Below are 12,921 nucleotides of genomic sequence, written 5' to 3'. Positions count from 1 at the left end.
GTAATGTGTGTGAGGTCACCATCTAATTCTGCCGGTGTCCCCCTTGGTCCTTCATTCAGGGCATGACTCAGTTGTCACCACAGGAGCAAGGTCTTCCCTGACCATCACTGACGTGTGATATTCAGCCATTCTTTTCAAAACCAGTGCAAAGTATGACAAGAGAATTCCACGAGAATTCCAACTTCCAAGAACTTTGCTTGAAACCAGCAAAATAGGAGTGCTGTCAAAGACGAACCTTTCCAATTACAGCACATCGCAGTTGTATCCGGGCTTTTTGCTGTTGTCATGTTCTTATATGCAAATTCAATTATTAAGCAATTCCTTGTGCCACTCAAAGTGAACCTGCAATTAAGGTCTGCCAACTAGAGGACAGTCATGGCAGGACTGATTGTCCAAACTTATGTGCCATGTGTTTTTTCTAGTTATCTTGCCTTTTAGTCAACTATTATGTCTTTAAGAAAGTAACACCTCAATTACGTGGACTGCTTTAGAATTGACAAAGTGCTCCTCCCCACTAACCTGTGAGCTCCGCAGGGTGTGGGGTCACATCTGTCTTGCTCACTTTCATATACCACCAGTGCCGAGCACATGGCAGATACACAGCAAATGTGGGCAGAATGAGGGAGTACATCCATGGGACATTTTCATAACAGTTTTGGTAGCAAAGCAGGTGTGGTCATGTTTCGCAGAGGAGGCAATTATCGGAAAGGTGAAGTTGGCAGCGTGAGGGAAGCCAGGATTTAGCTCCCAAGTGTTCTTTCCGTCCACCTCAGTGAACGTAAAAGGAATTATCAACCGTTAATGTTAATAATAGTAAAGTTAGAATAAAATTTAGTGGGAAGAGAACATGTACCACTAAAATTAACTGCAGTATGGTTCCTTTGTCATAGTCTTGGACTTGAAAATGGTGCTGTAACCAAAAACTGAATTCTGGCCCTGTCCCCAGGCCAGGTCCTGTGGAACTCGTCCTGGGCTTCCTTCCTGCGCTGTGCGGCCTCGCGTACAGACCGCTCTTCCCCGACAGCCCCGGGCTCCTCCTCCGGGTCCCCCCAGCATTCTTCCGGCCTCTGTGTCGCCTCTTCATCCAGCCCTCCTGGTGAAGGAAGAGACCGTGAGGCCACAGGCAAGACCCCGCTTGCGTTTCCGGCGCGGGCTTGGCACGGTCACCCACAGTGTGTGGCCGGTTGCCCGCAGTGTGTGGCCGGTCGCCTGCGGTGTGGTCGCCCGCAGTGAGTGGCCGGTCGCCCGCGGTGTGTGGCCGTCCGCGACTCTGCGCAGCGGCCTGCGCGCCGGGTGCTGTCAGCGCTGTCCGCGCGTCGCAGGCTCTGGGTGCCGGAGTTTGAAAGAGCAGACCTTCTCCCACACTTGGGACTTTGGGCAAAATTTTGCGACAGAGATCCCGGCAGGCCGTTCCACCCAGGAAGCGCGTCCGAGCGCAGCGCTTTGAAGGGCGAGTCCAAAAGCCTGGCTGTGCGCCCGCCGCTCTGCGGACCCGCCCAGGGAGAAAGGAATTGAAATTCTGAACTGGGAAGACCATAGAGACTTCATCAGTTTCCCAGGCATGAACCCACCGAGTCTCTAGGCCCTGACTTTGCCCACCCCTGCCCAAGTGCTGTTCTTCAACCACTGAGCGATTTCACAAAACAAAGATAAGCAACTGAATGTTTCACAAATTAGCTTAAATTGAAGTAAAAAGATTTCGTTTACATATGTAATCCTTTTATATAGCCATCCGGCACATGTGTGCAGGTCGAGCTTGCAATGACGGAGTACTCTGGGGTCTTCCCGTCTCGGGGGTCCACACCCGCAGGGCTGGTTGGAGACGCGCGCCCGGCTACCGCAGACGGTCGGCCACGTGGCAGGGCCGCAATAAATGTATGTTAAAAGAATGAATGAAAACTTTTATTCATTTCCTTGCTTCTGTATTTAACTCAGTGAGTCGATTTGGGGGGAGAGGCAATTCATGACTTGTTTTCATATTTTTAAGTTATAACTCCAGGACACGCATTGCTTGGGGAGATTGGAATAGTATTTCAGGGGGCTGCGCCTCCAGCCGGCTGCTTCAGATGTGTCCAGTTTCACACCCGCTCTTCGCCCTCTGGCCTGACCTGTGGTTTGACCAAGAGCCCTATTTCTGTCCACCCCTAGCACCGCAGTTTTTTCCCTTCTCTTTTTCCAGCATTACCACAGTTTTTGGTATGAAGCAGTTATTTTTTATTTTGGTGGGAAAAGAAGGCAATTATTTCCTTTTTTTTCTGTTCATAAAGATAAAAATCTCCTAGAAATACAGAATTTTCTTTCTTGTCCAAAGTTAAGCCCTTTAGGTCCTTACAATATATTATCCATGCAAAACCTGTGGTCCATCTAAAACAGGAAGCTTGCTTTTTTTTAAATTTTCTATCAACAAAAATATAGTTCTTTTAGTTGAAAGTATCCTGTGCTTTTATTCTTACTATTCACAACTTAGTCTTTAGAATCGAATTGAGTGATTCAGATCTGTCCCCTTTACAGGGTGTTTTGCTAGCAACGCTTAGGCTGGGGGCTCTCGCCAGGAAATGCTTTTCCTCTCGGGTCAGAGTGGGAGTCGAGTTTATAGCACACTGCCACCGAGCATGTGACACTCCCCTGCTTCATTCTAAGTTTAATTTTCTGCTTTTTAGTCAGCACTGTGTCCCCCCTCTGCTCTTTTACATTGAGGAATTCTCAAAGTTAGAAACTGCCCTCACATTTCCAGTCATCACTGCTAGAACATTGTTAGAACCCAAACTCCTGACACTTGTTCTTATAGTAAAATTGACAGGTCCTGGTTCTCACTGAGGGCAGAGGCTGCTGGATTTTTTATTCTTAGATCCTCAGAGCATCATTGGCCTACTGTTGTGTTTTTGTTTTTAGTATTTAGTGTATTTAGCATACATTTTATGTTACCTGTATAGCCGCATGGCTGATCTTCCATGGGATTGCAGTCTGGGGGCTCTAGGCCCGAGCACAGCGATGGCGTGCCCTGCTGCCTGCACCCGTGGCAGAGGAGCCCTGGCTGCAGTGGGGAGCAGTCGGGGGACATCGCTGTGGTGTGGCTTTCCTCCTACAGGAAGAGAGCTGCTCTGGTCCCCAGCACAAGTCAGTTCATTTCACTTTCGCTTGTAATAGGCTCCTTCTGTTCTTCTCGCCTACCTGCCTGGTAAGACTTCTTACCTTGCAGTTATCCTTTCTCAGGAAGAACCAGTTCATTTCTGGATTATATTTAACTACTCTTCACTCAGCTTTCTCAGCGAATTCCATCAGCAAAATAGGATTAATAACACCTAAACCTTTATATCCCAAATGAGTGTATTTAAGAAATGGGCTTCTCGAAAGAAAAACAATATGCTTATTTATACACCATAGTATGTGACAGAATCAGAAACTAGTCAAATATTTAGAATCTGCAAGTGCCAGTTCAAAGAGTTAATTATAGTGCTTGGTCTCTGTCTTAACTTTCCTAAAGAATCATTAGCAAGGATGAGATTCTAGGAGAAGGTTATCTGTCCTTAACATTATTACTGTTGACATCCATGATTTTACAATGCAGCATTTTTTCTCTTCTATAGAAAAGGTATTCTAAGTGTGTATAGTTAATTCTAGAAGGCATTCTGAAATATTCCACTCCAAGTGAAAGTAATTGTTTTGGCATTACAATAAAGCAGCATTTTGATTTTATGTTTTTTTCCTTGCAAAATAATGATGATGAAGGCTCTTAATGAGCTTCGTGAATACCAGGCCTATCGCATGCTTCATCTCCTTTCATCTTCACTGCCACGCTGCGAGATGGGTATGGTCAGTATACTCATTTGATAGGTGAGAAAACGGAGGTGCGCAGTCTTCTTGCCAAAAGTCACAACTAGTAGATATATATTATTGTTTATTTTATATGTATATATATGAAGAAATTGAAAGATTTTAAAATGTTCATTTTGAGGCCAACTGAACACCAGTTATAGACAGTGTAAGCAGTGATGGAAATGAAAAACAGTGAAAGAAAACTCCTAACTAATTCAACATTTTTTTTTTGACCTGTATGAAAATAGTCCTTTCACCGTTTGGTTCTCAAAAGGAAATAGGTAGTGGTGGTGTTACTTTCTGTTTCTCCTCAGAAAACTCAGGCAGTGCACTGGGTACAGCAGTGCCAGCAGGGGAGGGTAGCTTGTGTTTCCACTAAATGCCTGTTTCCCTCCCCCATCTCGATTTCAGGTGTCAGAAACTATTTAAAAGAAGCATTGGTGAATATAATTGCCGTGCATGCAGAGGTAAGCTATCATTAGATGTTCCTAAGAGATATAGATAACTGGAAAAAAAGACACAAATTTGATGGTTTTTATGGTGGTCTTTTCTTCCCTTCTGAATATGTCTTGGATACAAATAAAACACAACTTGGCTTGCTCTCGAGCACGTGCGTGGCAGCTCTCTCTCCCTCCCTCTCTCTCATGTGTGTTTAACTATGAGTCTTTTTTCTGAAATTGTATATGTTTCTCTGATAGCTAAAACTAAATTCATTAATATTTGAGAGGTAAAGAGAAAGTAGATTGAAAGGATGTTTTTCCTTTAAAGAGTGTGAAATCCCTTACCTTGGAAAAGGCATTAACCTCTTTTTGGCCAGTACACAAGTAAGCACTGGTGTCTCATTCCTGTAGCAGTGTGGTGTCCACAGCGGTTGGGATTCCAGAAAAGTAGAAGCTGGTTAGAAAGAGAGGCTCGAGGGCAGACTGCAGCTGGGAAGCAGATGCATGGTTTCCTGTCAGTGGTTTACTTAGGTTCATGTAGATGTTGCTGCTTCTGGTTCATGTGAAAACTTGCCCCCGCTTGAAGCATTTATCATCTTAAGCTTCATATTAACATCATTAGTTGCCACCCTGGTTAGCAGACTCTTCTGAGGAAGACTGAAAGAAGAGTCCAGAGCTGCCACCATAATCCCCACGGTGACTACCTGCTTTCATTCAGTAATTTCACAATCCATTACTCACTGCTTTGCCAGTGCTTCCAGAGTAGCTGTGGCCCACAGGCTGATGGGCGACCAGATAAAATGGGGCAGAGCAAGGGGTTACCGTCAGTCACTTTCCACCGTTGCTCAGAGTGCCTCTTGAGCACTGTGCATCCAACAGAGGTGTTTTTTAAGATCATGCCGCCTCCTGCTTCCCAGAGTATCTGAGGCCATCAAGGTAAACTGAAAAAACATGGATAGTTAAGACTAAAACAACAGAGTGACCAAAGAAGCAAAGATAATGCGACCTGGTTCCTGAATTTGGCTCTAAGTTTGAAGCACCTAGAGCAGAAAGAAAAAAATTTAGTATATTACAGTTTCCAGTTCTTAGAAAAGGGAAGCATATACATTCCTCTATAAAAATAAAGTTTTTATATGATTTAACTCGGGTAGGAGTTTATCGCATAGCTCTTTTTATAATCAATAATATTTTAAACTGTGATTTTTATCAAAAATATTCAAAAGCTATTCTGTTAGGTTCCTATACAGTTAGGCTCCTATACAGCTAGAGCCTAAAATGAATCTTCAGTCAGTGGAGCATTTCGGTGGCAGGTGGGCAGAGGCCTGTGAGGTCTGTGGGAATCCTTACGGTGACGCTGCTTCCTAATGAGGCAGGTTTTATTAATGTCTGTTATGAATCACCATGAGATTATTTATAAATATTAGGCTTTTCAAGCCCCCTAAACGAAAAGTTAGTTTAGCCCAATGTCGGAAAGCAGAATTCCATTCATAATGTTTACTACTTACTATTTGCCACATGATGTTAAATTGCCAAAAATTTTCTCGAACACTCAAATTATGTTTGTGTCTGCCCAAATGTTTAATACTAGTGGCTCAGTCTGAAAAATGGAAAAGCTTAAAAAGAAAATATGATTGACTTTAATTTATAAATCAAGAGAGTGAAATGTTTCACTACATCTCCAACTATAATCTCAGTTTGAAAGTGTCAGACTTTAAAGTTTGAAATTAACTTTGTAAGTCAAATAAAATGCAATATATATTTAGTACATCATACAGTGAAATTGGGGAGCTTGTTATCCAATACAGAATTGTGTACCCCATAAGAAATAATGTTTGTCATGTTATGGTAAAATAATGACCCAGTATGTTTTTATTTCTGTAATTTCCTCTTTAGAAATCATGTTTCTTTCTTGTGAAAGGGGCAAGAGGAAGAAGAATCTTTAAAATAGTTTTTATTCCGTTAATATCAACAATGCCTTTCCAAATTGTATTTGCCAATATTGGATTTTTAGGAGAATTATTTTTTGTTATTAATCAGTTAATACAATTTAGGTATGTATTAAATTGTATTTAATTTCTTCTTTCCTTTCACTCGTAACTTTGGTCTTTTAAAAGTATGACTTAGAAAACCTGTGAATTTTTTATTTTGAATCTTACTCTGTTTTTAACAAATTCGAGTCAGTAAAAAGCCCTGTACAGCACCATTTCTTCTTACTTCAAACCTTGCATCAGGTGTTCACTATTTCCAAAGAACTGGTGCCTCGGGTGCTGTCCAAAGTGGTGGAAGCGGTTTCGGAAGAGCTCAGCCGGCTGATGCAGTGCGTTTCAGCCTTCAGCAGAAATGGAGCCTTACAGGTACCAGAATCATTCCATTTCTTGTTGAACTTCTATTTGTATTTAAAACTTATAAATGTATTTTAGTCATCAATCTTATGATACACAGATTTTTTTAAATGGATCTACTGATTAGAGGTGTACATATTCTTTCTTGCATAAGCTATACCCATGACTCATTGTCTACAAGTTCCAGAGTTTGTTTCTTTAAAGTAGAGCAAGACCTTAAAAATTCCTGTGAAATTATCTGAATGCAGATCCTTCAAAACTTTTGTGGTTTTTCTTTTTATTTTACAGTCATCTTCACTATGTTCAATTCCACAGGAAATGTTTAGCATCTTACTTTTAGTAAGTCTTTCCAAAGCATTCAGTGCCATCTGCATAGAAACAACAAATACCTATCTCTTTTGTTTTAGCTGTGTAATTCCAACAGGTGTAACTCCTTTAACCTGTTGCTTATTGGCACACATGTAAGCCAACGGGTAGGCACCACGGCACGCAGGCACGTGGAAGAGTCGCTTCCCACTGTGGACTCTCCGTGCACTGGGAGTATTGCGAGTGTGTTTTATAAAGCCATGGCAGCTCTGCTTCCGGTGATGGCTGAGGAAGCTCCTATAAGTCTATCCTTCCACAGATACCTATAAACTTGAATAATATCTAAAAATAAAATATTCCAAATTGATTTTAAAAAACCCTGAAGACATCACCACCTATTAGTGGGCAGATTCTGGAGGAAATGGCACTTGGGTAAATCTCCTGCTTTCTGTGGGTTTTAGCCTGAAGGCAGGCCCAGGGGGACCTAAAACCCTGACAACAAAACCTGTTTTCTTTCTGGCTTGAAGAACAGGTTTTGGGGCAGTCACTGCAGGAAAGTGAGGGAGGCGTCCCAGAGAGCAGAGTGCAAGAGCCACATGCTCTGTGTGTACACTGACTGGCCCCTTAAAACATATACATGGTCACACTGCACTGCAGCCAGCCCAGCTGTGGCTACAAGAACTGAAGAAAGAGCCGAACTGCAGCCCAAGGGCCAGGAGTTTTCAGCTTGAGTTGAAATAAGTGCATTCCTTGCTAAAACAAACAAAACAAAAATCAACAGTCCTTAGAGGCACATCACAGAACCCAGAGTCTCCACAACATCACATTCATAATGTCCAGGTTACAAATTTAATTTAATTGAAATGCACAAACAGAACAGGAAAACGTGATGCACTCTTAACACAAAAGACAATCAACTGAGACCAACCTTAAGATGACCCAGTTGTTGGAGTTAGCAGGCAAGGATTTTACCACAGATGTGTTCAGTGATGTAAAGGGGACTATGCTCCTAATGAATTGATGGGGGAAATCTCAGCACAGAAATATCAGTAGAAACCCTGAAAAAAAGGAACTAAATGGAAATTCTGGAATGGAAAAATATAGTACATGAGTGTTTAAAAATCTACTAGATGGTAACAATAGCAGAATAGAGAAGATAAAGGAAAAGTCAGTTAACTTGTAGACCAACAGAAATTATCTTACATGAAGAACAGAGGGAATAATTGGTGAAAATAAATAAACAGAGCTCCAAGGACTCCTGGGACTATGTCAGCAGGTCTAGCATACGTGTTATTTAGATTCTAAAAGAGTAAGAATGGCCAATCAGCACATGAAAGGATGGTCAGCATCATTAGTTAGTAGTGAAATGAAAATTAACACTATGGTAGGATACATATCTATCAGGATAAAAAAAATTAAAGACTGACAGTACCAAATGTTGGCAAGAATCTGGAGGAACTAGAGTTACCACACATTTTGGGGAATGTAAAATAGTACAATTGTTTTGGGAAAAGCTTTTGCAGTTTCTTTTAAAACTAAACATACGCATACATACCCTATAACCCAGCCATTCCAATCCTAGTTATTTAACCAAGAGAACTGAAAACATATGTTCACACACACAAATAAAAAAAATTTGTAAGAATGCTCATAGCGGTTTTATTTATAATATCCAAAAACTGGAAACAGCCCAGGTGTCCATCAATAGAATAAACAAACTGTAATATATTCACACAACTGTTTCAGCATTAAAGAGAACCAAGCACTGACTCAGCATGGTGAACCTGGGAAGCATTATGCCAGAGTGAAGGAGCCTTACACAGAACACACAAAGACCATGTAGCTTCATTTCTATAGGTTCTAGAATAGATAAAACAACCAGTAGTGGGAAAACTCAGAACAGTGGTTTCCTCTGCGTGGTTGGGATTAACTGGGAAGGGCACGAGAGAGCTTCGCGGGGTTAGCGGTGCACCTCGATGAGGATTTCCGTCACTCAGGTGTATGCATCGGCCAAACTCATCAGACGGTACCCTTTGAAATTTGTCCATTGGGTAGTGTGTAAATTTTAACTCACGACAAAAAAAAAGAACTGACACAAATAGTCCACTTTAGCTAATAATATGCATGCTGAAATATATCAGAGCAATACAATGGATGGATTGATGGATGGATGAAGTGGTTATGCAAATAAATGTTAATGGCAGAGTTGGTGGGTATATAGGTGTTCACTGCAAAATTCTTTTGAAGTCTCTGTACATTTGAAAATTTTCATAATAAAATACATATTAGGGGAAAAAGGAATCTGATTTATCAGACTTTTGGTATTATAGTTTAAATTGAAAGGTCATGATTCCATCAGAGGAGATCAGTAGTGTAAATTGTGCAATGAGGAAGATGAATTAAAGGAAGCTACAGCAGCTACAGTGGGCCTCAGCAATCTTGGAATTATAACAAAAATCTGCCCTCTCCGAAAATTACCTCTGTAACCCATTTATCTGGTGGCTAAATCCCTCTCAGAGCTAGCAGGGAAGGGTTGAAAAGAGATAGATACCAGAATCAGCTGGAGAGCTTTTTCAACATACATATGTCCAAGAGACTATTGGCCTTCGTAACTGTGCCAACCTCCAATATTCTGATACCTCCAAGGGACTAGGCAGGCATTTGTCTCTGAAAAGTTCAGTTGAGGCTAAGCCTCCACCCTCACCCTCTCCCTTTGAGAATGACTGCAAAAGTGTCATTCTTTGGAGAGGTAACCGAGAAGGACAACAGGTTAATCTTTGATAGTATAAAGTGCCAATCCCCAGAACCTTCCTGAGAGCCAATTTACAGAGGAAGAGAGTGACAGTTTGGTGATTTTAGCTGATCTTTTAGCATGATATTTTCTGGATTACAATTTTATAGATACTATATAAATAACCACAGCTTTTATAATTGGCATAATTCATAGGTTAATTAAAATACCCTCTAACTTTGATTAAATAAAATTTCTACCTGAAGATTGGTTTTACAGTGCTTTAGTTTTTCTGCTAAAATATTCAGCTAAAAGTTCTGCCTTATTTTTCTCTCTTGGATGTTTTCCTTGCTGGTCTATTTGTATCTATCCTAGAATATAAACAGTAGGGACAGAAATTGTCTCACTTTGTAGCATGTGTAACTTTCTAGTTACAAACTATTTTTCAGCCTTCTAAAGCAGCGAAAAAATGGAACCAAACAATTGCTTTCCAACCAGAGAAGGTCAATGAATATACTGTATCTGATGTAAATCAGTTTTTATCTAAATTGCTTACAGAACTTCTAATGAGCAGTAACAACCAGCTACGTCCTTTGTCATTGCTTACATTTGGTCCACTCCTTGAGAATAGGGCAGTTCCTTTTTTTTTTTTTTTTTTTGAGACAGAGTCTCGCTCTGTTGCCCGGGCTAGAGTGAGTGCCGTGGCGTCAGCCTAGCTCGCAGCAACCTCAGACTCCTGGGCTTAAGTGATCCTACTGCCTCAGCCTCCCGAGTAGCTGGGACTACAGGCATGCGCCACCACGCCCGGCCAATTTTTTCCATATATATTTTTAGTTGTCCAGATAATTTTTATTTGTATTTTTAGTAGAGACGGGGTCTCGCTCAGGCTGGTCTCAAACTCCTGACCTCAAGCAATCCACCCACCTCGGCCTCCCAGAGGGCTAGGATTACAGGCATGAGCCACCGCGCCCGGCCGGGCAGTTCCTTTTAAACGCTCTCTGGGCACCTCCTTGAAGAGCCGAGCGCTGTACGCGGATGCATCCTCCTTGAGGCTTTGCCCGAGCTCCAGGGAAACTGCTTGTATGTCTGAGCACACTTTTTCAAGCTTGATAAAAGTGAAAGCTTTAGGCTAGCTTTGTTTTCTTAAAAATTCTGTGCAGATTTATTTTATGTACCATACAATTTGCCTCTAATATAAAAAGAGTGTACAGTTCAGTAATTTGTAGTATGTTCACAGAGCTGTCCAGTCATCAACATTTCATCACCCCAAAAAGAGATCTCTGACCTATTAGTAGTCATTCTGCCCCCCACCCCTGCTGTCCCTGCTAAAGACAACCACTAATCAGCTTTCTATCTCTATGATTTGTGTACTCTGAAAATTTCATATAAATGGAATCATACAAATATGGCCTTTTGTAACTGGCTTCTTTCACTGAGCATAAGGTTTCAAGATTCATCCATGTTGTAGCATGTACTAGTACATCATTCCTTTTTATGGATGAATGATATACCATTGTATAAAATACCACATTTTATTTATTCATTCATCAGTTAATGGAAATTTGAGTTTTTTCCACTTTTTACCTAATATAAATGCTTGTGAGCATTCCTGGGGACATATGTTTTCATGTCTTTTGGGTGTATACCAAGGAATGGAATTGATAGGCCATATGATTACTCTGTGTTTAATCTTCTGAGGAACTGCCAGGCTGTTTTCCAAAGTGACTGCCTCATTTTACATTCCCACCAGCAGTTTATGAGGGTTCCATTTTCTCCACATCCTAACCAATACTTGTTATTGTCTGTCTTATTGATTATGGCCATCCTATATAGTTTTATCCCTTACATTTAGATCTGTGATCCATTTTAAGTTAATTTTTGTGTTAAGGAATGAATCCAGCTTCCTTCTTCTGCATGTGGATATCCAGTTGTCTCAGTACCATTTGTTGAAGAGACTATTCTTTCTCCATTGAATGATCTTGGCGCCATTGTTGAAAATCAATTGATTATAAATGTAAGGGTTTATTTCTGGACTCCCAATTCTGTTCCAGTAATGTATATATCTGTCCATATGCCAGTACCACACTGTATTGATTATTGTAGCTTTGTAGTAGTGAGTTTAAAATCAGAAAGTGTGAGTCCTCTGAATGTGTTATTCTTTTTCAAGATTGTTTTGGCTATTCTGCTTCCCTCACATTTCCATGTGAATGGAAAATGTGTCAATTATCAACTTGTCAATTTCCATTAAAGAAAAGCTGGCTATGATTGTAATAGGGATTGCATTGAATCTGTAGAGAGTAGTTTAGCTTTTGAGATTAAGGCAGTGTGCCTGGAAGGGCATAGGAGTGAAGAAGCGAGCCACACCAAGCCCTTAACTCTGTGGGGAGTGGGCCTTTCAGGGGCAGTGTTTCAGAGTTTCATTCCTCTCACAACCAGACTAAATGAAAAATTGCTGGGTAGATGATAAACACAGATTGCTGGAAAGTCACTGCACAGTTTGTATTTCTCGTGGTGAGATCTCTAGCTCCCTGCAGTCACACAGTCATCCTTGCCTGCAGTTTAACTCTCAGTAAAAGGAAATTTTGTGGTAGCCAATTTCTTTGGACTGTTTACAGCTCATAGTCACCATGGTGGTATTATGCCAACCCTGTCCTATGATAAACAGGCTGGAGACTGTTCCCCTCAGCACTTGTTTACGTTTGGTAACTGACATATTTTCCTGCTGTCACTTTGTCCTTATCTTCAGGCGAGACTTGAAATCTGTGCTTTGAGGGATACTGTGGCTCTTTACCTGACTCCTGAAAGCAAGTAAGATACAGTGTTCTTTAGTTCCGAGTGCTTTATTAAAAATAAAGGTCGTCTTACTTGTATATTATGTCTTTTGTAAAGATAACTTATCAGAATAATGCTTATGAATTTGGGATGATGGGATAAAGTTTATATTTGCTCAAATTTTAGCTAAAAACCATAAACCTACAATCAACCAATTCTCAAGGATGGTTTTTTGTAGCACAATATAAAGGAAAAGAGGTTTAATATCATTTTGTTTTTCATTCACTACTGATAAATCTTAGCCTTACAAATAATGTAGCAAAGCATTACATACTTCTTTAAAAAAGGAGAGAGTAAGAATTGAGTCTTAATCTATTCATAGCAGACTTTGAAGGACAGTTCCAGTGTCGTAAATATCAGTATAAGAGGAAGCCTTGTGGTTTCTCTGCAAAATTTTGTAGTGGAAATTTGATGATAATTTTTAGTTGTTTTGAATGAAAGTCAGGATTTCCTA

The 12,921-nt window shown here is 40.8% G+C and overlaps 1 protein-coding gene across 5 annotated transcripts in view; it reads left to right on the top strand.

Moving 5' to 3' along the window:
- EXOC2 (exocyst complex component 2) overlaps nt 1-12,921 on the top strand; it is a 194,314-nt gene that overhangs the window by 176,156 nt on the left and 5,237 nt on the right. For 2 of the 5 annotated variants that reach the window (XM_045551563.1, XM_045551562.1), the window contains exons 24-26: nt 4,228-4,283; nt 6,488-6,610; nt 12,382-12,443. The exons of 1 other annotated variant lie outside the window; for it this stretch is intronic. In XM_045551563.1, the coding sequence (XP_045407519.1) occupies nt 4,228-4,283; nt 6,488-6,610; nt 12,382-12,443 (241 nt within the window). The remainder of the gene's footprint in view (nt 1-4,227; nt 4,284-6,487; nt 6,611-12,381; nt 12,444-12,921) is intronic. 2 more of the 5 variants (XR_006735216.1, XR_006735217.1) reach the window with 2 other exon arrangements.

This window comes from Lemur catta, chromosome 5 (genome assembly GCF_020740605.2).
Source record: "Lemur catta isolate mLemCat1 chromosome 5, mLemCat1.pri, whole genome shotgun sequence".
NCBI lineage: Eukaryota > Metazoa > Chordata > Mammalia > Primates > Lemuridae > Lemur > Lemur catta.
Note: the sequence above shows the minus strand (reverse complement) of the source record. Positions and strands in the feature narration are given on the sequence as shown.